This window comes from Ovis aries, chromosome 11 (genome assembly GCF_016772045.2).
Source record: "Ovis aries strain OAR_USU_Benz2616 breed Rambouillet chromosome 11, ARS-UI_Ramb_v3.0, whole genome shotgun sequence".
NCBI classification, from domain to species: Eukaryota; Metazoa; Chordata; class Mammalia; order Artiodactyla; family Bovidae; genus Ovis; species Ovis aries.
This window is the reverse complement of record NC_056064.1, coordinates 38,595,188-38,619,854: the sequence shown is the minus strand read 5'-3', so window position 1 is coordinate 38,619,854 and position 24,667 is coordinate 38,595,188. Positions and strand designations below refer to the sequence as shown.

At 38.9% G+C, this 24,667-nt stretch overlaps 1 protein-coding gene and 1 pseudogene across 2 annotated transcripts in view; both read left to right on the top strand.

Moving 5' to 3' along the window:
* NPEPPS (aminopeptidase puromycin sensitive) overlaps positions 1-24,667 on the top strand; it is a 117,290-nt gene that overhangs the window by 55,992 nt on the left and 36,631 nt on the right. For both annotated transcript variants that reach the window (XM_027974632.2, XM_060395568.1), the window contains exons 3-4: positions 8,620-8,697; positions 20,850-20,971. In XM_027974632.2, the coding sequence (XP_027830433.1) occupies positions 8,620-8,697; positions 20,850-20,971 (200 nt within the window). The remainder of the gene's footprint in view (positions 1-8,619; positions 8,698-20,849; positions 20,972-24,667) is intronic.
* LOC114117032 (U6 spliceosomal RNA) lies at positions 19,729-19,828 on the top strand (annotated as a pseudogene).

The window sequence follows — 24,667 nt, the reverse complement described above, 5'->3', positions numbered from 1 at the left end:
TTACTGTATTATGTTTTAATTGAAAATTTTCTCTCTAGCCGTAAATCCCCATTCATATGTTATTAGTAAAGGTATTTTTTATTAATATATTTTATATGGGTACTCAGCGATCAGTGCAAAGAAATAGAGGAAAACTAGAGATCTAGAGATCTCTTCAAGAAAATTAGAGATACCAAGGGAACCATGCAAAGATGGGCTTGATAAAGGACAGAAATGGTCTGGACCTAACAGAAGCAGAAGATATTAAGAAGAGGTGGCAAGAATACACGGAAGAACTGTACAAAAAAGATCTTCACGACCCAGATAGTCATGATGATGTGATCACTCACCTAGAGCCAGACATCCTGGAATGTGAAGTCAAGTGGGCCTTAGAAAGCATCACTATGAACAAAGCTAGTGGAGGTGATGGGATTCCAGTTGAGCTGTTTCAAATCCTGAAAGATGATGCTGTGAAAGTGCTGCACTCAGTATGCCAGCAAATTTGGAAAACTCAGCAGTGGCCACAGGACTGGAAAAGGTCAGTTTTCATTCCAATCCCAAAGAAAGGCAATGCCAAAGAATGCTCAAACTACTGCACAATTGCACTCATCTCACATGCTAGTAAAGTAATGCTCAAAATTCTCCAAGCCAGACTTCAGCAATACGTGAACCGTGAACTCCCTGACGTTCAAGCTGGTTTTAGGAAAGGCAGAGGAACCAGAGATCAAATTGCCAACATCCGCTGGATCATGGAAAAAGCAAGAGAGTTCCAGAAAAACATCTATTTCTGCTTTATTGACTATGCCAAAGCCTTTGACTGTGTGGATCACAATAAACTGTGGAAAATTCTGAAAGAGATGGGAATACCAGACCACCTGACCTGCCTCTTGAGAAACCTGTATGCAGGTCAGGAAGCGACAGTTAGAACTGGACATGGAACAACAGACTGGTTCCAAATAGGAAAAGGAGTACGTCAAGGCTGTATATTGTCACCCTGCTTATTTAACTTCTGTGCAGAGTACACCATGAGAAACGCTGGGCTGGAAGAAGCACAAGCTGGAATCAAGATAGCCGGGAGAAATATCAATAACCTCAGATATGCAGATGATACTACCCTTATGGCAGAAAGTGAAGAGGAGCTAAAAAGCCTCTTGATGAAAGTGAAAGAGGAGAGCGAAAAAGTTGGCTTTAAAGCTCAACATTCAGAAAACGAAGATGATGGCATCTGGTCCCATCACTTCATGGGAAATAGATGGGGAAACGGTGGAAGCAGTGTCAGACTTTATTTTGGGGGGCTCCAGAATCACTGCAGATGGTGACTGCAGCCATGAAATTAAAAGACGCTTACTCCTTGGAAGGAAAGTTATGACCAACCTAGATAGCATATTCAAAAGCAGAGACATTACTTTGCCGACGAAGGTCCGTCTAATCAAGGCTATGGTTTTTCCAGTAGTCATGTATGGATGTGAGAGTTGGACTGTGAAGAAGGCTGAGCGCCGAAGAATTGATGCTTTTGAACTGTGGTGTTGGAGAAGACTCTTGAGAGTCCCTTGGACTGCAAGGAGATCCAACCAGTCCATTCTGAAGGAGATCAACCCTGGGATTTCTTTGGAAGGAATGATGCTAAAGCTGAAACTCCAGTACTTTGGCCACCTCATGAGAAGAGTTGACTCATTGGAAAAGACTCTGATGCTGGGAGGGATTGGGGGCAGGAGGAGAAGGGGACGACCGAGGATGAGATGGCTGGATGACATCATGGACTTGATGGACATGAGTCTGAGTGAACTCCAGGAGATGGTGATGAACAGGGAGGCCTGGCATGCTGCGATTCATGGGGTCGCAAGAGTCGGATACGACTTAGCAACTGAAATGAACTGAACTGATTGATTATCTTCATGATGTAATCCCTTAAAATGTTGTTTTTGAAGTGACCTATTCATTCTGCTAATGATTACTAAACCTACTGTGTGCCAGAAACCATTCTAGCATTGGAGGTAGAGTGGTGGACAAAACTAGGAGTTAGCCTTCCAGATATATGTATTCAGTTTGGGAAGATAAATAACAAATATGTAATGTAATGAGTATAGTGATAAGTACTCAGAAAGCACAGGAACAGAATATAGAAGGAAGCCTGTTGTTTAAGGTGATGGAACAGATTTCTAAAGAAATGATTTGAGCAGAGACCTGAATGACATAAAATGTATAGGTAGCTGGATAGAGAATTTTTCATGAAGTTGCAGAAACTCAGGTTAGAGAATGCTTGCAGTCTTTGAGGAACGACAGTGAGGCATCAATGGCAAAATATGAGTTCTAGTTATTACTCCACATCTACAATAGCATTTTGTTAGATTTTTGATGTGCACAGCATTGTATTTCTACTTCTGTATGCCCTTATAGTGTGCTTACCACCAGATCGTTCCAGTATCTTTAGTTGTGGCATGCAGACTCTTAGTTGCATCATGTGGGATCTAGTTCCCAACCAGGGGTGGAACCTGGGCCTCCTGCATCGGGTGCATGTTGCCTTCGCCCCTGGATCGCCAGGGAAGTCCCTAATTACTTCATATATATATATATATATATATATATATATAAAATCTCAGTGGTATCATATAGTATGTGTCCTTTATCTGACTTATTTTACTTAGCACAATAGCCTCAAGGTCCATCTATGCAGTCGCAGATGATAAGGTTTCATCTTTTTAAGGCTGAGTAATATTCTATTTTATATATAGCCCACATCTTAATTCATTCATCAGTGGGTGGATCCTTAGGTTGTTTCCAGGTCTTTGCTATTGTAAATGTGATGGACATAGGGATGCATATATCTTTTTGTATTAGTGTTTTTGTATTCATTGGATGAATACCAGAAGTAGGATAGCTGGATCATATGGTAGTTTTATTCTTAAATTTTTGAGGAATATCCATACTGTCTTCCATTAGTGGTTATACTAGTTTACATTCCCACCAACAGTGTATGAAAGTTCCCTTTTCTGTAGATCCTTGCCAACATTTGTTACCTTTTAAAAAAAATTTATTTATTTTAACTGGAGGATAATTACTTTACAATATTGTGATGGCTTTTGCGATACATCAGGGCTTCTTTGTTGCTCAGCTGGTAAAGAATCTGCCTGCAACGTGGGAGACCTGGGTTCAGTCCCTGGGTTGGGAAGATCCCCTGGAGAAGGAAAAGGCTACCCACTCCAGTATTCTGGCCTGGAGAGTTCCATGGACTGTGTAGTCCATGGGATCACAAAGAGTCGGACACAATTGAGCGACTTTCACTTTCACTTTTGTCATACATCAGCATGAATCGGCCATAGGTATACATGTGTCCCCCTCATCCTGAACCCACCCATCCTGAACACCACCTCCCTCTCCACCCCATCACTCCATGTTGTCCCAGAGCACTGGCCTATTATTTTTTGTCTTTTCTATAATAACCAGTCTAACTGGCATGAGGGAGTATCTCATTGTGGTTTTGAATTGCATTTCCCTAAAAATTAGTGATGTTGAACATCTTTTCCTGTGCTTATTGGCCATTTGTATGTCTTATTTGGAAAAAGTGTCTATTTAGCTCCTCTGTCCATTTTCAAATCAGGTTGTTTTTGTTGTTGTTGTTACTGTTAGTTGTATGTGTTCTTTATATGTTTTGTAGATTAACCCCTTATAGGATATGTTGTTTGCAAATGTCTTCCGATTTGATAGGTTGTCTTTTTGTTTTATTGATGGTTTCCTTTGCTGTGCAAAAGCCTTTTAGTTTGATGTAATCCCATTTGTTTATTTTTGCTTTTTTCCCCTTTGCCTGAGGACATATATCTAGAAAGATACTGTATTCTTGAGACCAATGTCAAAGATTCTGTTAAAGATGTTTTTGGTTATCTGTCTGTCTATCACTGGGTTGTAGAAGTTTTTATGTATATTCTGGATATAATTTTTTTGCATCTATACAAAGTAAAATATTTTCTCTTCGTCTGTGGCTTGCCTGTTCATTTTCTTCATAGTGTCTTTTGATAATTACAAGTTTTAAGTGTTTTTTACATACATATTCTTTTTCCATTATGGTTTACCAAAGGCTGTTGAATATGGTTCCCTGTATTATACAGTAGGATATTAATGAAATCTGATCAGTCAGTTTTTCAATTTTATGATAAGTGCTTTTTTTGAATCCTCTCCAAGAAATAATTGCCCATCTCAAGCAGATTTAGATTTTCATTATGAATATTGTAGGACTCCCATTAGAGGCTTTGCTCTCACTGATGACCCTAGCTGCTATAACATAGACTATAAGGCAGCAAAAATGGAAATAGACCAGTTAAGAAGCTATTATAGTGACCTAGGAGAGAAGTAATGATACACAGGACTGGGCTATAGTGGTAAAACCTTGAAAATTCTGGGATTAAGAATGTTGAACTTGCTTGTTGAGTGTATAGTGTTAGAGACAGACAGACATGGAGGGGGAGGCAGGCAGGATGCTTTCTTATTTTTGGCCTGCGCCACTGAATGGTGGTGGTGATGTACAAAACTACAGTTGACTGAGGTTATTTCAGACTCGACTTCTGCAAAGTAGTATGTTGTCCACACGAAGCAATTAGAAGAGTATCCCATAATCCAGGAGACTTTTAAAGAATTCAGATATATGGCTACTTTCTTTTTACTGAGAGAGAATTTTGGAGGAAACTTGCTCTTTGTTTTATACACAGGTGTAGTTGATATGTGTACATTTGGAAGGATATGCAGTAGGATATAATCTAGCGGTACAGTATTTGATTGTTTCAATTTAAAAACTGCTATTCTTTTGCTTTTCTGTCTTCATTTCTTACCAGTTTGAAGCTTTTCTTGTGCATTTATAAAAACAAGTTAGTTTTAGTAAACTTTTATAGAGATAGTTTTTGATCAGAGTACCTTGCTACTGCTGCTGCTGCTGCTAAGTTGCTTCAGTCGTGTCCGACTCTGTGCGACCCCATAGACGGCAGCCGACCAGGCTTCGCTGTTCCTGGGATTCTCCAGGCAAGAACACTGGAGTGGGTTGCCATTTCCCTGTCAATCCATGAAAGTGAAAAGTGAAAGTGAAGTCGCTCAGTCGTGTCCGATTCTTCGCGACCCCATGGACTGCAGCCTACCAGGCTCCTACGTCCTTGGGATTTGCCAGGCAAGAGTACTGGAGTGGGTTGCCGTTGCCTTCTCTGCAGAATACCTTAGAGGTACCATAATGCTACTTTATATCTGAGTTAGAAAAGTGCATTCTTAATCCTTGAAGTGCCTTGTAGCTTCCCTGGAGGCTGAGGAATATTCTATTCTTGGGGATCAAGTTAGAGCAAATCTAAGATTTTTGCCAGCAGAAGTCATTGTTTCAGTAGAGATTTATTTTATCAGTATTGTATATATACCAAATGTTGAGTTTCTGTTCAAATTTAGGCGCTATCTTATGATAATTGAAAGAATTTTGGCAATAGGAATAGCAAAGGAACTGAGTTCTAGTCCAGCAGTGTGACCTTGAGTGAATGATTTACTTTAGATACATCATTTTCTTCATCTGTAAAATGAGGAATAATTGATTATAAAGTTCTTTCAAAAACAAATTATTAATGCTTATTGGTTTTATAAAGATTTTGGCTTTATAAAACTTGTTTGAACCATCATATTAGAAACATTGGGAATTTAATCTTTAGTAACTTATGAGAAGAGAGTGAATTGTGGGCATCTTGCCTGACTCATAGAATGTTATTAAATCTGAATCACTGTTACCCGTATCAAACTTAAGCCTGTGACTGGTAAGGCTGCCTCTCTTTTAATAATAACTTTTTGAGATATAATTCACACACTATAGAATTCAATTCAGTGGTTTTTAAGCTACCGTCAGAATCAATTTTAGAACATTTTCATCACCCCAAAAAGAAAAAACCCATGAGCTGTCACTTTCCATTTCTGCATGACCTTCCAGCCCTAGGCAGCCACTAGTTTACTGTCTGTATGGATTTACGTATTCTGAACATTTCATATAGACATGTGGCCTTTTGTGTTTGGTTTCTTTCACTTAACATGTTTTCAAGGCTTGTCCATATTGTAGCATATATTAACACTTTATCTTTTTATTGTCACATAATATTCCATTGTATATCCCATAGTATCTGTTCATCAGTTGATAGACATTTGAGTTGTTTCTGTTTTTTGACTACTAAGAACCTTTGCGTATAAATTTTTATGTGGACATATGCATTCATTTCTCTTGGGTATATACCTAAGAGTGGAATTTCTGGGTTATACAGTTAATTCTGTGTTTAATCATTTGAGGAACTGCCAGGCTGTTTCCCAGAATATTTGGAAACATTTTTACATTCCTATCAGCAATGTGTGAGGGTTCCAGATTCTCTACATCCTCCCTAAACTTACTATTGTCTTTTTGGTTATAGTTGTCCTAGTGGGTATAAAGTGGTATCATATTGTGGTTTTGATTTGCATTTCCCTGATGATTAAAGATACTGAACATCTTTTCAAGTGCTTATTAAGGCTACCTCTCTGGGCGGTTTTTCTTTCGGAGTGAGGATGTGGGTGGGAATTGATCTGCTATGCTCTTTTCCTGAAGTGTCAACTAAGCATTCTGAAGTATCATTTAAATAAGCAGGCTCTTCTTACTACTGGTTCAGTTCAGTTCAGTCACTCAGTTGTGTCCGACTCTTTGCGACCCCGTGAATCGCAGCACGCCAGGCCTCCCTGTCCATCACCAACTCCCGGAGTTCACTCAGACTCACATCCATCGAGTCAGTGATGCCATCCAGCCATCTCATCCTCTGTCGTCCCCTTCTCCTCCTGCCCCCAATCCCTCCCAGCATCAGAGTCTTTTCCAATGAGTCAACTCTTCACATGAGGTGGCCAGAGTGCTGGAGTTTCAGCTTTAGCATCATTCCTTCCAAAGAACACCCAGGGCTGATCTCCTTTAGAATGGACTGGTTGGATCTTCTTGCAGTCCAAGGGACTCTCAAGAGTCTTCTCCAACATCACAGTTCAGAAGCATCAATTCTTTGGCGCTCAGCTTTCTTCACAGTCCAACTCTCACATCCATACATGACTACTGGAGAAACCATAGCCTTGACTAGATGGACCTTTGTGGGCAAAGTAATGTCTCTGCTTTTCAATATGCTATCCAGGTTGGTTATAACTTTCCTTCCAAGGAGTAACCGTCTTTTAATTTCATGGCTGCAGTCACCATCTGCAGTGATTTTAGAGCCCCAAAAATAAAGTCTGACACTGTTTCCACTGTTTCCCCATCTATTTCCCATGAAGTGATGGGACCAGATGCCATCATCTTCGTTTTCTGAATGTTGAGCTTTAAGCCAACTTTTTCACTCTCCTCTTTCACTTTCATCAAGAGGCTTTTGAGTTCCTCTTCACTTTCTGCCATAAGGGTGGTGTCATCTGCATATCTGAGGTGATTGATACTTCTCCTGGCAATCTTGATTCCAGCTTGTGTTTCTTCCAACCCAGCGTTTCTCATGATGTGCTCTCCATAGAAGTTAAATAAGCAGGGTGACAATACACAGCCTTGACATACTCCTTTTCCTATTTGGAACCAGTCTGTTGTTCCATGTCCAGTTCTAACTGTTGCTTTCTGACCTGCATATAGGTCTCTTAAGAGGCTGATCAGGTGATCTGATATTCCCATCTCTTTCAGAATTTTCCAGTTTATTGTGATCCACACAGTCAAAGGCTTTGGCATAGTCAATAAAGCAGAAATAGATGTTTTTCTACTGGTAGGGAGTAAATCAAAACCTTAATTTAATCTGCACACCTGTTTTTACCTTCCTTATTTGTATAAAACGTAACAAAGAATTTCAGTGGAAATAGGACTTCTATCTTGTTGGAACTGTTACCTTTGTTTGAGTGGGAGAACAGAACTTTCACTGATAAATCTGTGTTTTCGTTTTATTTTTTGGATCATTTTTGACTGTTGGGTCTTGGCTTTTCTCCCGTCGTGGGGAGCGGGGGCTGCTCCGGTGGCAGTGCGAGGGCTTCTCAGTGCAGGGGCTCGTCCCGTTGCAGATCCTGTGCTCTAGGTGCACAGGCTTCAGTAGTTGCGGAGTGTGGTCTTAGGAGTTGCAGTTTCTGGGCTCTAGAGCACAGGCTCATTAGTTGTATTGCATGGGCGTGCACGGGCTTAAATTAGTTGCATGTGGGATTCTCCCAGATCGAGGATCTAACCCGTGTCTCCTGCATTGGCAGGCGGGTTCTTTATCAGTGACATATCTTAACACTGAAATCTTGGCAACCTGTTCTGTATTTCAAATGTTCAGGAGTAAGACTGCAACTAATAAAGCAGTATAATTATTACACAAAGAAGGATGAAGTATGTCTGGGAATCCGGTAGAAAACCTTTTCACATTTATAGTAGCCCTATTTCCTTATATCATGAAAGTTTTGTGAATTAATGTAGGATGTGTAATTATTTTTAAGGAGCATATTTAAGTTAGGTTACATAGTCTAAAATAGGTTAGTTTGAAATGACACTCTTGTTAATAGGAACTTAATTTATTAAATTCAGAATATTTAATTTTATTTGAGATTTTGCTCTTGAAAATGTTAATTGCTACAGGCTGGATTTGGTCCAGTCAGATTTGTGAAGTAATTTTTTTTTTTCCATTCCAGAAATACATGCTACAGGATTTAACTATCAAAATGAAGATGAAAAAGTCACCTTGTCTTTTCCTAGTACTCTCCAACCAGGTAGGAGACATGGCTTTTATAAAATCCCATAATGAATAGTGACATCTTACTTCTTCCCCCAAAATTTATTGCATGTCTTCTTTTTTTTTTTTTTTTTTTTTTTAAAAAGCTCTTTGTTTAGGGAGATTAAGATCTTGGGCAAACTCTGGGAGATGGTGAGGGGCAGGGAGGCCCGGCATGCTGCAGTCCATGGGGTCTCAAAGAGTCAGACTCTGCTTGACAACTGAACAACAGTAACAGAGCATGAAGATAGAGCTTAAAACAGTCAGGTTCATTTCAATGTTTAGCCACCAGGAAAGAGTAAGAAATGACAGTCATTCTATTCTAGAACATAATTCATTGTTTTCACTTTTTCAGTTTCAGTTTTTTAAAATTACATCTACCTAGTTCTTCTACTAATTGAATCCAAATATCTGAGGCAAATGTTCCACAGATGATTTTGAGGTATAGTCGGAGATTAGACAGATGCCATGCTAAGTGAGAGCATGGAAGGAAAGATTCGTTGATACATTACTGCATGTGCCGTTTAAAAGCACAAAGAAACTAGACGTTCTGAGCTTAATATAGTGGAAGAAATGATATACAAATCAGTTGGTAAAGTACTGAGACTTTGATAAATGAGCATATGAAAAGCCACAGATAACATGAAAGAAAATACAAATGAATAATAACAGTGTGTTAAGATGTTTGCCCTCCTTGTAATGAGAGATATTGAAATAACTGCTACTGATAATACCAGTTTTTGTCTGTCATGTAATCAGAAGTAAAAAAATGAATCTCTATGTGACTGCCTTAATGTTACTAGTAAGAATATAAATCCATGTAATTTATTTGGAAAGCAGCCTGGCAGTATGTGTTAAGAGCCTAAAGATATTCATGTCTTTTGACCTGGCAGTTCTGGTATTTAGGAATATAGTATCCTAAAGAAGAGTCATAAATACAAGAAATACCTTATGCCTAGAAATGTCTCTTCAGACATTACTAAGATAGTAAAAAATTAGATATAATACATTTGTCCAACACTAAGGGAATAATTAAGCTAATTATGACATATATGTATGATGAATACATCCAGCAATTAAAAGTGAGGTTTATGAATTCTTAACACTGTAAAGTACTTATTATAATGTAAAATTGAAAAGCAGAATACAGAATGACACATACAAGGTGATGAATCATATCTCTAAAATGGTATGAATATTATATGTCTGGTTGTTGACATAATTGATGATTTTTATTCTTATTCATACCCTTCTCTGTTTTCCATAATTTTTATATTGAGAATATATTCCCTCATTATGAAGTGTTTATAGAAAGATTTTAAATTGGAGAAGTTTTATCTTGGTACTCTTTAAGACCTTTCATTTTGTCTTTTTCTCACTAGGATTATTTTTGTGTGAAATTATTATAAAAACAAATGTTTGCCATGAACCTGTATTAAAAAATACTGAAGATAATAACCTGAAAACTGAGAATTTCTCTCTCCGACCCCTTCTACTTTTATTGTCTAGTGAATCCTTCCAGAAATATTCTATGTATACATAAGTGTGTATATATTTTAACCCACAAATGGAATCACAAATATCACTGGCTTACAACATATTTCTTGTTTACACATGGGCCTGAGGACTGCTGATCATCTGCAGACATATTGCCAACTTCCCTGAACTCCACTAAGCTCATATGACTATTGATGCCAGGCTCTGTAGTTGAGTAGCCGCTATGTGCAACATGCCGTTCTCTCATATGGCAGAGGGCAGAAGCTCGGAGCTGGAGACAGCAACAAATCACAAACATTTAAAGCTTCTACGTGGATGGTGATGTTCATTCACATTTCATTATGCAAAGCAAATAGCATGGCCAAGCCCAAAGTCACTGGGGCAACAATTACCAGATATTGGATAAACTTCTAAATGAAACTATAAAGCAAAAAGGAAAGCAATAAGTATAATAGAAATGTAGAAACCCAAACAGATTAATATCCTAAGGAGTATTACTAATATTACATTCATTAAATAAAAAGAGGATAGAATAGAGTAAGCACACTTTTGGAAATTATAATATATTAGGAGTAAAAAAAAAAGAAGTTTTGAAAGGTGAAATAGAGGCATCTTCCAAATAGGAAGATTGGAGGACTGATCTAGCAGGACCAGGCATCCAGCTAGTGAAAGAGAGGATATAGAAAATGGGAAGGGGAAATTATGAAAAATATACAACATGAAAATTTATTTGAACTGATGAGACAGAAGCCTTAAGTTTGAAAAAATACACTCTCAAAAGGAAACTCAATAAATGTAAGAAGTCCCACACCAAAGCAAATTTTAGAATTTTCAGGGGGTAAAGTGAGGCTCTCAAAGAGTTTCTACCCGAGGCGAGGGAGTTAGGAGGAAGTTACCTTCAAGGTTCAGAAATCAAAAGAGCAGTAGATTTACAATGGAAACCAGACTCTAATAAAGCCATTCCTTGAAAATTATAAGTGAATCTGACTCTCAATTTAGAATTCTGTGCTTAGCCACACAGTGAGGTTAAAGAAAATATTTTCAGATCTTTGAAGTTGTAGAAAATTTTAATTCTTTGTGAAAGATATAGTAGTAGAGATGTAGTTTAGCTCAAACTTCACTTTTTATAGTAAGAAGAAAATTGAAAAGTTAAAAAAAAGCTAAATAAACAAGGTATTTAGAAATCACAGGGTTGTTACTGAGGCAGGTGTAGGGAGTAAGTAGCATTGGGTATGCCTGGAGCTTATATAGGTGGGCCTGTGGAAAACTGTATTGTGTGTTAGCCGCTCAGTCGTGTCTGACTCTTTGCGACCCCATGGACTATAGCTTCCCAGGTTCCTCTGTCCATGGGATTTTCCAGGCAAGAATACTGGAGTGGGTTGTCATTTCCTTCTCCAGGGAATCTTCCCAACACAGGGACTGAACCTGGGTCTCCTGCATTGCAGGCAGATATATGAGGTTTAAAACTGTGAACTATCATTTTGATGGAAATGATAGGAAATTTTTTAAAAATTTAAAATCTGTATCATTACAAACTATATTCTGTGTTCATACTATGAAAAGATTAAAGTCAGTAGCAAAAGACAAAAAATGCCTTTTCATATATTAGAAAAATGATATTTCTGAAAATTAATGAAGGAATGATGCTAAAGCTGAAACTCCAGTACTTTGGCCACCTCATGTGAAGAGTTGACTCATTGGAAAAGACTCTGATGCTGGGAGGGATTGGGGGCAGGAGGAGAAGGGGACGACCGAGGATGAGATGGCTGGAAGGCATCACTGACTCGATGGATGTGAGTCTGAGTGAACTCCGGGAGTTGGTGATGGACAGGGAGGCCTGGTGTGCTGCGATTCATGGGGTCGCAAAGAGTCGGGCACGACTGAGTGACTGAACTGAATAAAATTGCTACATACAGAACATGTAGGATGCAGCTAAAGCATTATTTTCAAAGAGGATATTTAGCTCAGAAGAAAGGCTAAAAATTAATTAAGAGGGCATCAAGATCAATGTTAGACAAAACAGGTAACTTGAAGAAAGTAGAAGAGAAAGATTTAAGGGCAGAAATTAATGAAATAAAAATGAGGAAGAGAGGAGCAAAAATATTTAAAGGTGGCTTAAAATAGCCTAAGAAGATGCATAAATCTAGTTAGCATGTATAGAAAAAAGTAGCATAGATTCAATTGTTTAGCATTAGGAAATTTGACATAATTTTTTAAATCAAAAATATTAGTGTGTTTATCAAAAGAAGCCAGAATATATTTGCTGGAACTCATCAGGTAAGAAAGGACATAAACTCCCAGAAGATATGTGTGTATGTGTGTGATGTATACCTGTATATGAATGTATGTGTGTATTATATATTCACACATGTATCTACTGAGTGCTTAATCTGTGCCAGGTACTGTTTTATGTGCATCATAAACATTTGTTAATCTGTTTTGAAATAGATTCTATGATCTCCGCTTTAATGATAAAGTATTGCGCCAAATGATGTATTTAACTTACATAACTTGCCCAAGGTCAACAGCTAATAGTGGCAGTCAGAGAACACAAGCAGTTTAATTCAAAACTTTGTGCTACTAACCACCACATTATGCTCCTTTTATTTTTTAAATTAAATGTTCAAAAAATGTAACACATGCACATGGCTTGAAATTCAAGTGATACGTAGTGATAATTTGTTGGTTGTTCTATTCCTGTCTCTCTCAGCCCCACTTCTCCTAAGTGGAGAATACAGTTTCCTATGTATTCTTTCAAAACTGCTCCATGCTTTTATAAGCATTTATGTTTATACCATTTAAGAACACAGAAGTTAGCATGTCATATGTATTCTCTACCTTTCTTTTCTCCTTCTTTATATATAAGAGGTCATTTATTATCAGTATATAAGAGCTACATCATTCTTGATAAGGACTTTTTACAGTAGACATGGTAAATTGTCAAGTCATTTCTAATAAAAGCAGGAACAAGTCACTGAAGGTTATGACCATTAGTATACACTATACTTTTTTCCCAGGTGACGCTAGTGGTAAAGAACCCACCTGACAGTGCAGCAGACTTAAGAGACTCAGGTTGGATCCCTAGGTCGGGAAGATCCCCTGGAGAAGGGAATGGCAACCCACTCCAGTATTCTTGCCTGGAGAATCCCATGGACAGAGGAGCCTGGGGGGCTGTGGTCCATAGGGACTCTAAATAAGAGTCGGACACAACTGAAGCGACTTAGCACGCATATACGTAGTATATTTGACAAAGTTTTGGAGATTTTTACCTAATGTAATATACTTAAGTACCTAATATGAATATTAGAATTAAAAATTATCATTTACAGATGTGATTGTATTAAATTATTGAATATATATAAATATGTTTGAAAATCACTGGCTTTCACATTTTCGTCAGATATCTGGGTCAGAGTTACCTAGTCATTCTTTGCTTTAAGAATAAAATCCTGATTTTGTTTTTTAAATTTCAGTTAAGTGGTGTCTCTTGTGGTAACACATACTGAGCGTGTATCAGGAAGACATTAGTAACCTTTGTGTTTAGCTGATTCAAACTTAACAGTCATGCCAAATACTATATAACAAAATAAAACATCTTTGTTTCTGAAACTGGCACCATTTTAGAATATTGGTTAACTTCCCATGATCATCTAAGGCCTAACAACCTTAGAATCAGTGGTTAAGGATCCTGTAGAGTGACAATCATTTGCAAAATGCTAGAAAATATTAACATTTTGAGGAGTGGAAAACAGGATCATAAGAAATGGTGACAAAAAGTCAGAGACTTATTCTCTTTATATAAAGTAATCTGTCTTAAATTTCATAGCTAGACTCATTAACTTTTTTATAATATAATTTTTAGTAATTTTGTTACTTCAGGTTTTGCAACAATTATTATACTCTCCTAAGCTTTAAAAACCAAAGTTTTTTGGAGGAAGTCCTGATTTTTCAGTTGTTTAATTAATAAATGAGCTTATATGTTTTAAAAGGCTTATCATCCCAAGAATAAATATTGTATACCTTGGATATTCAAATAAGGCATCTAATTTGAGGAAGCAAAGTCAGTTATATGTGAAAATAGGTATAAAATCAGACTTTCTGGCAATTGATTCTTTAGTGTGGTATAAAATTGACAGATGAAATTTATCATGAAGTCCTTATTCCTCCTGTTTTTGCCCTCAAATTCTGTATCAATAGCAAATATTCTATAATTAGTACTGTATAATGTGACACCAATTAAATTTAGTAATATATTAAAAAAACAAACGTGTTTTGTTTGAATTTCAGGTAATAACCCTTCCCAATAATTTGTATTTTGTAGTCTGCCACTTTTCAGAAATGGTCATTGTCAATATCTTGTTATAGTATTATGACCTTGGAGATTTAAAACCAAGTAAAAATGTGAGCAGACTTTCTTATTTAGTTAAGAATTTTAAATCCACTTTTATTCCAAGTAGGAAAAGTCAAAAGTAAATTTACCATGGAATATGAAGACATCTTGGAGAAGGCAATGGCAACCCACTCCAGTACTCTTGCCTGGAAAATCCCATGGATGGAGGAGCCTGGTGGGCTGCAGTCCATGGGGTCGCTAAGAGTCAGACACGACTGAGCGACTTCACTTTCACTTTTCACTTTCATGCATTGGAGAAGGAAATGGCAACCCACTCCAGTGTTCTTGCCTGGAGAATCCCAGGGACGGAGGAGCCGGTGGGCTGCCATCTATGGGGTCACACAGAGTAGGACACTACTGAAGCGACTTAGCAGCAGCAGCAGCATGAAGACATCTTACCAGTTGACTTATTGAAAAACAGACTGGCCAATTCCATTTATGGAATTGTAACATAAAATTGAGTTAGACACTTGTCTAACTCAATGAAACTAAGCCATACCCGCAGGGCAACCCAAGACAGGCGGGTCATGGTGGACAGGTCTGACAGAATGTGGTCCACTGGAGAAGGGAATGGCAAACCACTTCAATATTCTTGCCTTGAGAACCCCATAAACAGTATGAAAAGGCAAAACGATAGGATACTGAAAGAGGAACTCCCAGGTCAGTAAGTGCCTAGCACACTACTAGAGATCAGTGGAGAAATAACTCCAGAAAGAATGAAGGGATGGAGCCAAAGCAAAAACAATACCCAGCTGTGGATGTGACTGGTGATAGAAGCAAGGTCTGATGCTGTAAATAGCAATATTGCATAGGAACCTGGAATGTCAGGTCCATGAATCAAGGCAAATTGGAAGTGGTCAAACAAGAGATGGCAAGAGTGAATGTCGACATTCTAGGAATCAGTGAACTAAAATGGACTGGAATGGGTGAATTTAACTCAGATGACCATTATATCTACTACTGCGGGCAGGAATCCCTCAGAAGAAATGAAATAGCCATCATGGTCAACAAAAGAGTCTGAAATGCAGTATTTGGATGCAATCTCAAAAACGATAGAATAATCTCTGTTCATGTCCAAGGCAAACCATTCAATATCACAGTAATCCAAGTCTGTGCCCCAACCAGTAACACTGAAGAAGCTGAAGTTGAACGGTTCTATGAAGAACTACAAGACCTTTTAGAACTAACACCCCAAAAAGATGTCCTTTTCATTATAGGGGACTGGAATGCCAAAGTAGGAAGTCAAGACACACCTGGAGTAACAGGCAAATTTGGCCTTGGAATGCGGAATGAAGCAGGGCATAGACTAATAGAGTTTTGCCAAGAAAATGCACTGGTCATAGCAAACACCCTCTTCCAACAACACAAGAGAAGACTATACATGGACATAACCAGATGGTCAACACCGAAATCAGATTGATTATATTCTTTGCAGCCAAAGATGGAGAGACTCTATACAGTCAACAAAAACAAGACCAGGAGCTGACTGTGGCTCAGATCATGAACTCCTATTACCAAATTCAGACTTAAATTGAAAAAAGTAGGGAAAACCGCTAGACCGTTCAGGTATGACCTGAATCAAATCCCTTATGATTGTACAGTGGAAGTGAGAAATAGATTTAAGGGCCTAGATCTGATAAATAGAGTGCCTGATAAACTATGGAATGAGGTTCGTGACATTGTACAGGAGACAGGGATCAAGACCATCCCCATGGAAAAGAAATGCAAAAAAGCAAAATGGCTGTGTGGGGAGGCTTTACAAATAGCTGTGAAAAGAAGAGAGGCAAAAAACAGAGGAGAAAAGGAAAGATATAAGCATCTGAATGCCGAGTTCCAGAGAATAGCAAGAAGAGATAAGAAAGCCTTCTTCAGTGATCAGTGCAAAGAAATAGAGGAACATTTCATGCAAAGATGGGCTCGATAAAGGACAGAAATGGTCTGGACCTAACAGAAGCAGAAGATATTAAGAAGAGGTGGCAAGAATACACAGAAGAACTGTACAAAAAAGATCTTCACGACCCAGATAGTCATGATGGTGTGATCACTCATCTTGAGCCAGATATCCTGGAATGAATGTGAAGTCAAGTGGGCCTCAGGAAGCATCACTATGAACGAAGCTAGTGGAGGTGATGGAATTCCAATGGAGCTATTTCAAATCCTGAAATATGATGCTGTGAAAGTGGTGCACTCAACATGCCAGCAAATTTGGAAAACTCAGCAGTGGCCACAGGACTGGAAAAGGTCAGTTTTCATTCCAATCCCAAAGAAAGGCAATGCCAAAGAATGCTCAAACTACCGCACAATTGCACTCATCTCACACACTAGTAAAGTAATGCTCAAAATTCTCCAAGCCAGGCTTCAGCAATACATGAACCGTGAACTTCCAGATGTTCAAGTTGGTTTTAGAAAAGGCAGAGGAACCAGAGATCAAATTGCCAACATTCGCTGGATCATGGAAAAAGCAAGAGAGTTCCAGAAAAACGTCTATTTCTGCTTTATTGACTATGCCAAAGCCTTTGACTGTGTGGATCACAATAAACTGGAAAATTCTAAAAGAGATGGGAATACCAGACCATCTGACCTGCCTCTTGAGAAATCTGTATGCAGGTCAGGAAGCGACAGTTAGAACTGGACATGGAACAACAGACTGGTTTCATATAGGAAAAGGAGTATATTAAGGCTGTATATTGTCACCCTGCTTATTTAACTTCTATGCAGAGTCCATCATGAGAAACGCTGGGCTGGAAGAAGCACAAGCTGGAATCAAGATTGCTGGGAGAAATATCAATCACCTCAGATATGCAGATGACACCACCCTTATGGCAGAAGGTGAAGAGGAGCTAAAAAGCCTCTTGATGAAAGTGAAAGAGGAGAGCGAAAAAGTTGGCTTTAAAGCTCAACATTCAGAAAACGAAGATCACGGCATCCGGTCCCATCACTTCATGGGAAGTAGATGGGGAAACAGTGGAAATAGTGTCAGACTTTATTTTTGGGGGCTCCAAAATCACTGCAGATGGTGACTGCAGCCATGAAATTAAAAGACGCTTACTCCTTGGAAGGAAAGTTATGACCAACCTAGATAGCATATTCAAAAGCAGAGACATTACTTTGCCGACTAAGGTCCGTCTAGTCAAGGCTATGGTTTTTCCTATGGTCATGTATGGATGTGAGAGTTGGACTGTGAAGAATGCTGAGCGCCGAAGAGTTGATGCTTTTGAACTGTGGTGTTGGAGAAGACTCTTGAGAGTCCCTTGGACTGCAAGAAGATCCAACCAGTCCATTCTGAAGGAGATCAGTCCTGGGATTTCTTTGGAGGGAATGATGCTAAAGCTGAAACTCCAGTACTTTGGCCACCTCATGCGAAGAGTTGACTCATTGGAAAAGACTCTGATGCTGGGAGGGATTGGGGGCAGGAGGAGAAGGGGACGACAGAGGATGAGATGGCTGGATGCCATCACTGACTTGATGGACGTGAGTCTGGTGGACGGGAGTTGGTGATGGACAGGGAGGCCTTGCGTGCTGCGATTCATGGGGTCGCAAAGAGTCGGACACGACTGAGCAACTGAACGAACATAAAATTTCATCTAACAGTTCTATGTTTAAAGAGGTTTTCCTAGTCTAATAGATATTCTTTACTAACTTTATTGGGGCTTCCCAGGGGTGGCTCAGCAGCAAAGAATTCACCAGCCAAGCAGGAGACATGGGTTTGATCCCTTGGTTGGGAAGATCCAAGGAGAAGGAAATGGCAACCGATTCCAGTATCCTTGCCTGGGAAATCCCTTGGACAAAGGAGCCTGGGTTGCAGAGTTGGACATGACTTAGCGACTAAACAACAACAACAAAAACTTGATTACTGTGAACACATATGCCCTTTTTTTTTAAAATCAATGAATTCCTAATGAAAATAGAGAAATGTTATATTATTTATAGCTAAATTCTTTAGTATCAGTCAGAATTGTTTCAGATTCTTGTACTGTTTTTATATTTACTGTCCCAGTAATCTATCATTCTCTTAAAAAAATAAGTATTTATTGATCCCTTCAGCCCGAATGTCCAATTTAAAAAAAAAATACTATCACAAATGTCTGTTCAGTGGACCTTCAGCTGAGTTGTTTGGTTTTATTTTCCTAGCATGATTCAGAATGTGGTACTTTGTTTAGTTGTGACTTTGCTGCAAACATCTGAAATTTTTACTTGAAATTACTTTCAAAACCAGTTTGAGGCATATAAGGAAATTAGCTTAATTACTTCATAGGCACAATTAGTGTTTGTCTAGAAATAGATTGCAATTTTTTATTCCCATAATCTGCAGACTTCAACTTTTTATGACTTGGACCTTTCCAAAAAGCAAATTCAGTTTTGGAAGGTGAAGATTTGACTTTGTGAACATCCAAAAGGATATGTCAGAAAGTCAAGAACATTTTGAACAATGTCAGTGTCATTGCTCTGCAAGCTTTCCAAAATGTCAGTTTGAAGCATTAGGGTATAAAAGTTTTGATATAAGTGGCTAATTACTTTATGGTCATATTATATCTCTGATTTATTAGATTCCCACGCTATGGATTCTTTTATAAATAGGCACTTTAAAGGGATCAGTTACAAAGTCAACATTTTTGGGTTTTTTTGTGACTGGATTTATAAAATGTAGAATGGAATTATTGTTTTGTCATGCATCTGAATTTAGTAGATGACACTAGATAATAGTGATAAGGTTTTTTCTGTTATGAAAGAAAGTATAGTTGATGGTTAAACAACACAGGTTTGAACTGCATGGGTCCACTTATACTCAGATGGTTTTCAGTAGTAAATAGAGTACCTCACAGTCCAAGGTTGGTTGAATTTGGAGATGTGGAGAAACTGCAGATATGGAAGGCCCCTATCCCAGTGGTGCCTCTGGAGGCGTTAGTTGCTTTTATTGTGCTTGCTGAGGCTGTGCATGGGACTTCCCTGGTGGCTCAGATGGTAAAGCGTCTGTCTACAATGCAGGAGACCCGGGTTCAATCCTTGGGTTGGGAAGATCCCCTGGAGAAGGAAATGGCAATCCACTCCAGGACTATTGCCTGGAAAATCCCATGGACAGAGGAGCCTGGTAGGCTACAGTCCATGGGGTCACAAAGAGTCAGACATGACTGAGCAACTTCAGTATAGGCTGTGCATATACTAAAATTGGAACAATACAGAGAAGATTAGCATGGCCCTGCGCAAGGAAGACATGCAAATTTGTGAATCGTTTCATGTTTTTTTGGGTTACTCAGGTGGTTCAGTGGTAAAGAATCTGCCTGCCAAGGCAGGAGACCCAGGGTTCGATCCCTGGGTTGGGAAGTTCCCCTGGAGAAGGAAATGGCAACCCACTCCAGTATTCTTGACTGGGAAATCCCATGAATGGAGGAGCCTGGTGGGCTACAATCCATGGGATCACAAATAGTCAGACACGACTTAGCAACTAAGCACCTATAAATTATAGGTGGATTAACCCCCGTATTATTCAAGGGTCAGCTGTATATATATTCGTAAAAACTCTCATTTTGTATGAAAAAAAGAATGTCTTTATGTGTATAACTGAGTCACTGTACTGTACAGCAGAGATTGGCACAACATTGTAAATCAACTGTACTTCAATTAAAAAAACCTCCTATTTTATCTAAATTGATTTTGCTCTTATATAACAATAGAATATGTATTCAGGTTGTATTTTTATTTGCATTTAATAATTATTGGTTAAAATTTATTTCTTTAATATTCTTAGATTTCAGGAAAGGATCAATCTATGTGGCATAATTGGCAGAGAGCATGAATTTTGGATTAAACAGACCTAAGTTTTTAATCTTATTCTTGCTACTTACTAATTGTGTGACCTTGGGCAAGTTATTTACCTTTAGGGTTAGTTTCTTCATCTCACAAAATGGAGACAATGTCTGCCCAAGTAAATATTTTTAAAGCACCAGTGCATAATAGCCAGTCATACATCGAATATATTTATTTCTTTCCCTGCTTTTTGTGTATTGGTGATTTGAAACTCATTAGTAAAATTAAACAACTTTCTTAGCAGTCACTCTAAACATGACTTTCAGGTTTCCTTTAGGATTAGTTTGCCATTTATTTTAGTAAATACTGTATTCTGTACATTGCCAAGAGGAGTGTTTGAGAAACGAAGGAATGATTTGAACATTGTCAATAGCTATGAATTAATGCTTAATGACATGCTTCTGATAACTTGTACTTAATATCTCCATGAAAGTATTTTCATTTATCTTCAATCACAGGTACAGGAACCTTAAAGATAGATTTTGTTGGCGAACTGAATGATAAAATGAAAGGTTTCTACAGAAGTAAATACACTACCCCTTCTGGAGAGGTGCGCTATGCTGCTGTCACACAGTTTGAGGTATGGTATTCTTTAAAATACGAGCTTCCCAGGTTAGCGGTAAAGGGTCCGCCTGCCAACGCAGGAGACGCTAAGAGATGCTGGTTCAATCCCTGGGTTGAAAAGATCCCCTGGAGGAGGAAATGGCCACCTGCTGCAATATTCTCGTCTGGAGAACCCCATGGACAGAGGAGCCCGGTGGGCTACGGTCAGTGGGGTTGCAAGGAGTTGGACACGACTGATGTGACTTAGCACGCATGCATTCTTTAAAATATTATGATCTTGGGACTTCTCTCATGGACCTGTGATTGAGAATCTGCCTGCCAGAGGCTTCCCTGGTGACTCAGTAGTAAAGAATCCATCTGCTGGTGGAGAAGACATGGGTTCTATTCCTGATCTGGGAAGATTCCACATGCTGTGGAACAGCTGAGCCCATGCACCACAACTATTGAGCCTGTGCTCTAGAACCCAGGAGCCGCAACTGCTGAGCCTGCCTGCCACAGCTACTGAAGCCTGGGCACCCTAGAGCCTGCACGTCACATCAAAGAGTAGCCACAACTTGAGAAAAGTCCGTGCAGCAACAAAAACAAAGCACAACCAAAAATAAATAATGAAATAAAATTATTTTTTAAAAACAGAAAGAAAGGATCTCCTACCAATGCAGGGGACATGGGCTTGGTCCCTGGTCCAGGTGCTAAGATTCCGCATGCTGCAGGGTAACAAAGTCTGCGCACCACAGCTGCTGAGCTAGCACCCTGGAGCCCATTAACAGAAGCCATTCTCACGAAGGTCTGTTCTCTTATTCGCCTGATTATTTGAGGCTAGATGCCTGTAACCGTAATTGTATTAATGATTTTGAAATTTTTATTCTGTATTCAGTTATCTTTATTATACAGGGGAGAGAATTAGGGATGTGGGCTGGGGAATGATATTTTTGTAACAGTATCAGTATTAATTTAGTAGGAAAAGCCACAGATACAAAGTATAAAAGTAATCCAGGTGTTGGAAGTTTTTTTACCAGTATGTATTCGTATATAGCTATACACAGATATATGTGGATTTTATATACATATGTATATATGTAAATATAATTTTGTTACCTGTGTGTATGTGTGTATGTGAGAGTATGATTCCAGTGCTTATCTCTAACCCTTTTGAGCATTTCTTCATCTTGGAATGATTTGTTGGAGTGTGTCTCCAAATGATTTTTAAAGGGAGAGTATGTAGGTGGTATACTTCATAAGTATTGGGATATCAGGAAATCTTTCATTTGCCTTTATATACAACCAGTTTTACTGAACATATAAAAGATTTGTTGGGGGAGGGGGAAGAAAAAAAGAGCAGCCCCTGACATAAGTTGTTCTAGCACTGAAGCTAATACATGTTGTTTTCCTGTTGGATGTAAACAGAGTGCCAACCTCAGCAAGGTTACTACTTTGACACCATGATAAGGTGAGACAAAACAAGGCCCCTTCGTAATTTCCTCCAAGCACAGACAAAAACAAGGTCATTTTGTTCATTACAGAAGACAAACAACTCTCTTTCTTGGTTAAAATGAGTGACTGCTACTTTTTTTTTTTTCCCAAATGCAGTCTTAGGCTTGCTCTAGTTTGCCCTCTTTATATTCACAGAAAAGATAATACTCGATGACAAAATTGCCTCCACTTTCTGACAGCACTCAACTTAGAATTCTCATCACAGAGTAGTTTCTTACCTTTGAACTGAGACACCCTATAGTTTCTTTGGAGTGAGTTTTCCCTTGACAAGCCCAACTTCTTCAATAAGAGTGATTCAATTGGCTTACAGTTTTTCTCTTTCAGAGGTACATAAATGTTGGTCTAGGGACCACCCTGGTGGTCCAGTGGCTACGACTCTGAGCTCCTGATGTGTGGGGCCTATCGGTTTGATTCTTGGTTAGGGAACTAGATTCGTTGTGCTGCAACTGAAGATCTCGCATGCCGCAACTAAGACCTGGCACCGCCAAATAAATAAGTATTAAAGAAACCCAGAAACGCTGGACTGGAAGAAACACAAGTTGGAATCAAGATTGCCAGGAGAAATATCAATCACCTCAGATATGCAGATGACACCACCCTTACGGCAGAAAGTGAAGAGGAGCTAAAAAGCTTCTTGATGAAAGTGAAAGAGGAGAGCGAAAAAGTTGGCTTAAAGCTAAACATTCAGAAAACGAAGATCATGGCATCCGGTCCCATCACTTCATGGGAAGTAGATGGGAAACAGTGGAAACAGTGTCAGACTTTATTTTGGGGGGCTCCAAAATCACTGCAGATGGTGACTGTAGCCATGAAATTAAAAGACGTTTATTCCTTGGAAGAAAAGTTATGACCAACCTAGATAGCATATTCAAAAGCAGAGACATTACTTTGCCGACTAAGGTCCGTCTAGTCAAGGCTATGGTTTTTCCAGTGGTCATGTATGGATGTGAGAGTTGGACTGTGAAGAATGCTGAGAGCCGAAGAATTGATGCTTTTGAACTGTGGTGTTGGAGAAGACTCTTGAGAGTCCCTTGCACTGCTAGGAGATCCAACCAGTCCATTCTGAAGGAGATCAGCCCTGGGATTTCTTTGGAAGGAATGATGCTAAAGCTGAAACTCCAGTACTTTGGCCACCTCATGCGAAGAGTTGACTCATTGGAAAAGACTCTGATGCTGGGGGGGGATTGGGGGCAGGAGGAGAAGGGGACGACAGAGGATGAGATGGCTGGATGGCATCACGGACTCGATGGACGTGAGTCTGGGTGAACTCCAGGAGATGGTGATGAACAGGGAGGCCTGGCGTGCTGCGATTTATGGGGACGCAAAGAGTTGGACATGACTGAGTGACTGAACTGAACTGAAAGAAACCCAATATAGTTCAGGTTAATATGAAAATTTTTTTAATGTATAAAAACTTTGCTTTATTGTAGCTCCTGACTCCTTCATGCTATTATTGTCATAAAAATTTGATCTTTATATAGTATTAATACATCTAAGCCTGTCAGTCATTTTCTAATTATTACCTTATACAGTTGCCTTTTAAAGACAGAGTTAAAGACAAAACAGAAAAGAATTACAAATAAAAATGTTTATGGGAATTCCCTGGTAGGCTAGTGGTTAGGACTTTCTACTACAGGGAGCGGGTCAGGGTTCAATCCCTTGTTGGGGACCTAAAATCCTGTGAGCTGTGTGGTACAGCCAAAAATGAAAAACAGACAAAACCCAAATAAAAATATTTATGCTGTCTTTATAATTCCTCGGTGTTCCCCTTCATGGTGTTCTCCATTTCTTTGTATGGATTGGAGTTACATTTACTGTATTTCACTTGAGCTTACAGGACTTCTTTCAGTACTTCTTATAAGGCAGGTCTGCTAATGATAAGTTTTCTGTCTTTTGGCACAGCCTAATAAATAAATAAAAATAAATATTTAAAAATATGTTGTTCAAAACTCTTACATCTCATTTTGTCAAATAGGAGGAATCAGACTAAAATGGGTCTTCTCCCTTTGTAGAGTAACACAATTTAAAATTTTGCTGTATTTTCTTTGTGATTGCTTTTTAAATTATTTCTTTGTACCTAAAAATTTTTACCAGGTGTTCACTGTTCATTAACTTTTAATAATTGGTGAACCCTACTCGGGAGAAGGCAGTGGCACCCCACTCCAGTACTCTTACCTGGCAAATCCCATGGGCAGAGGAGCCTGGTGGGCTGCAGTCCATG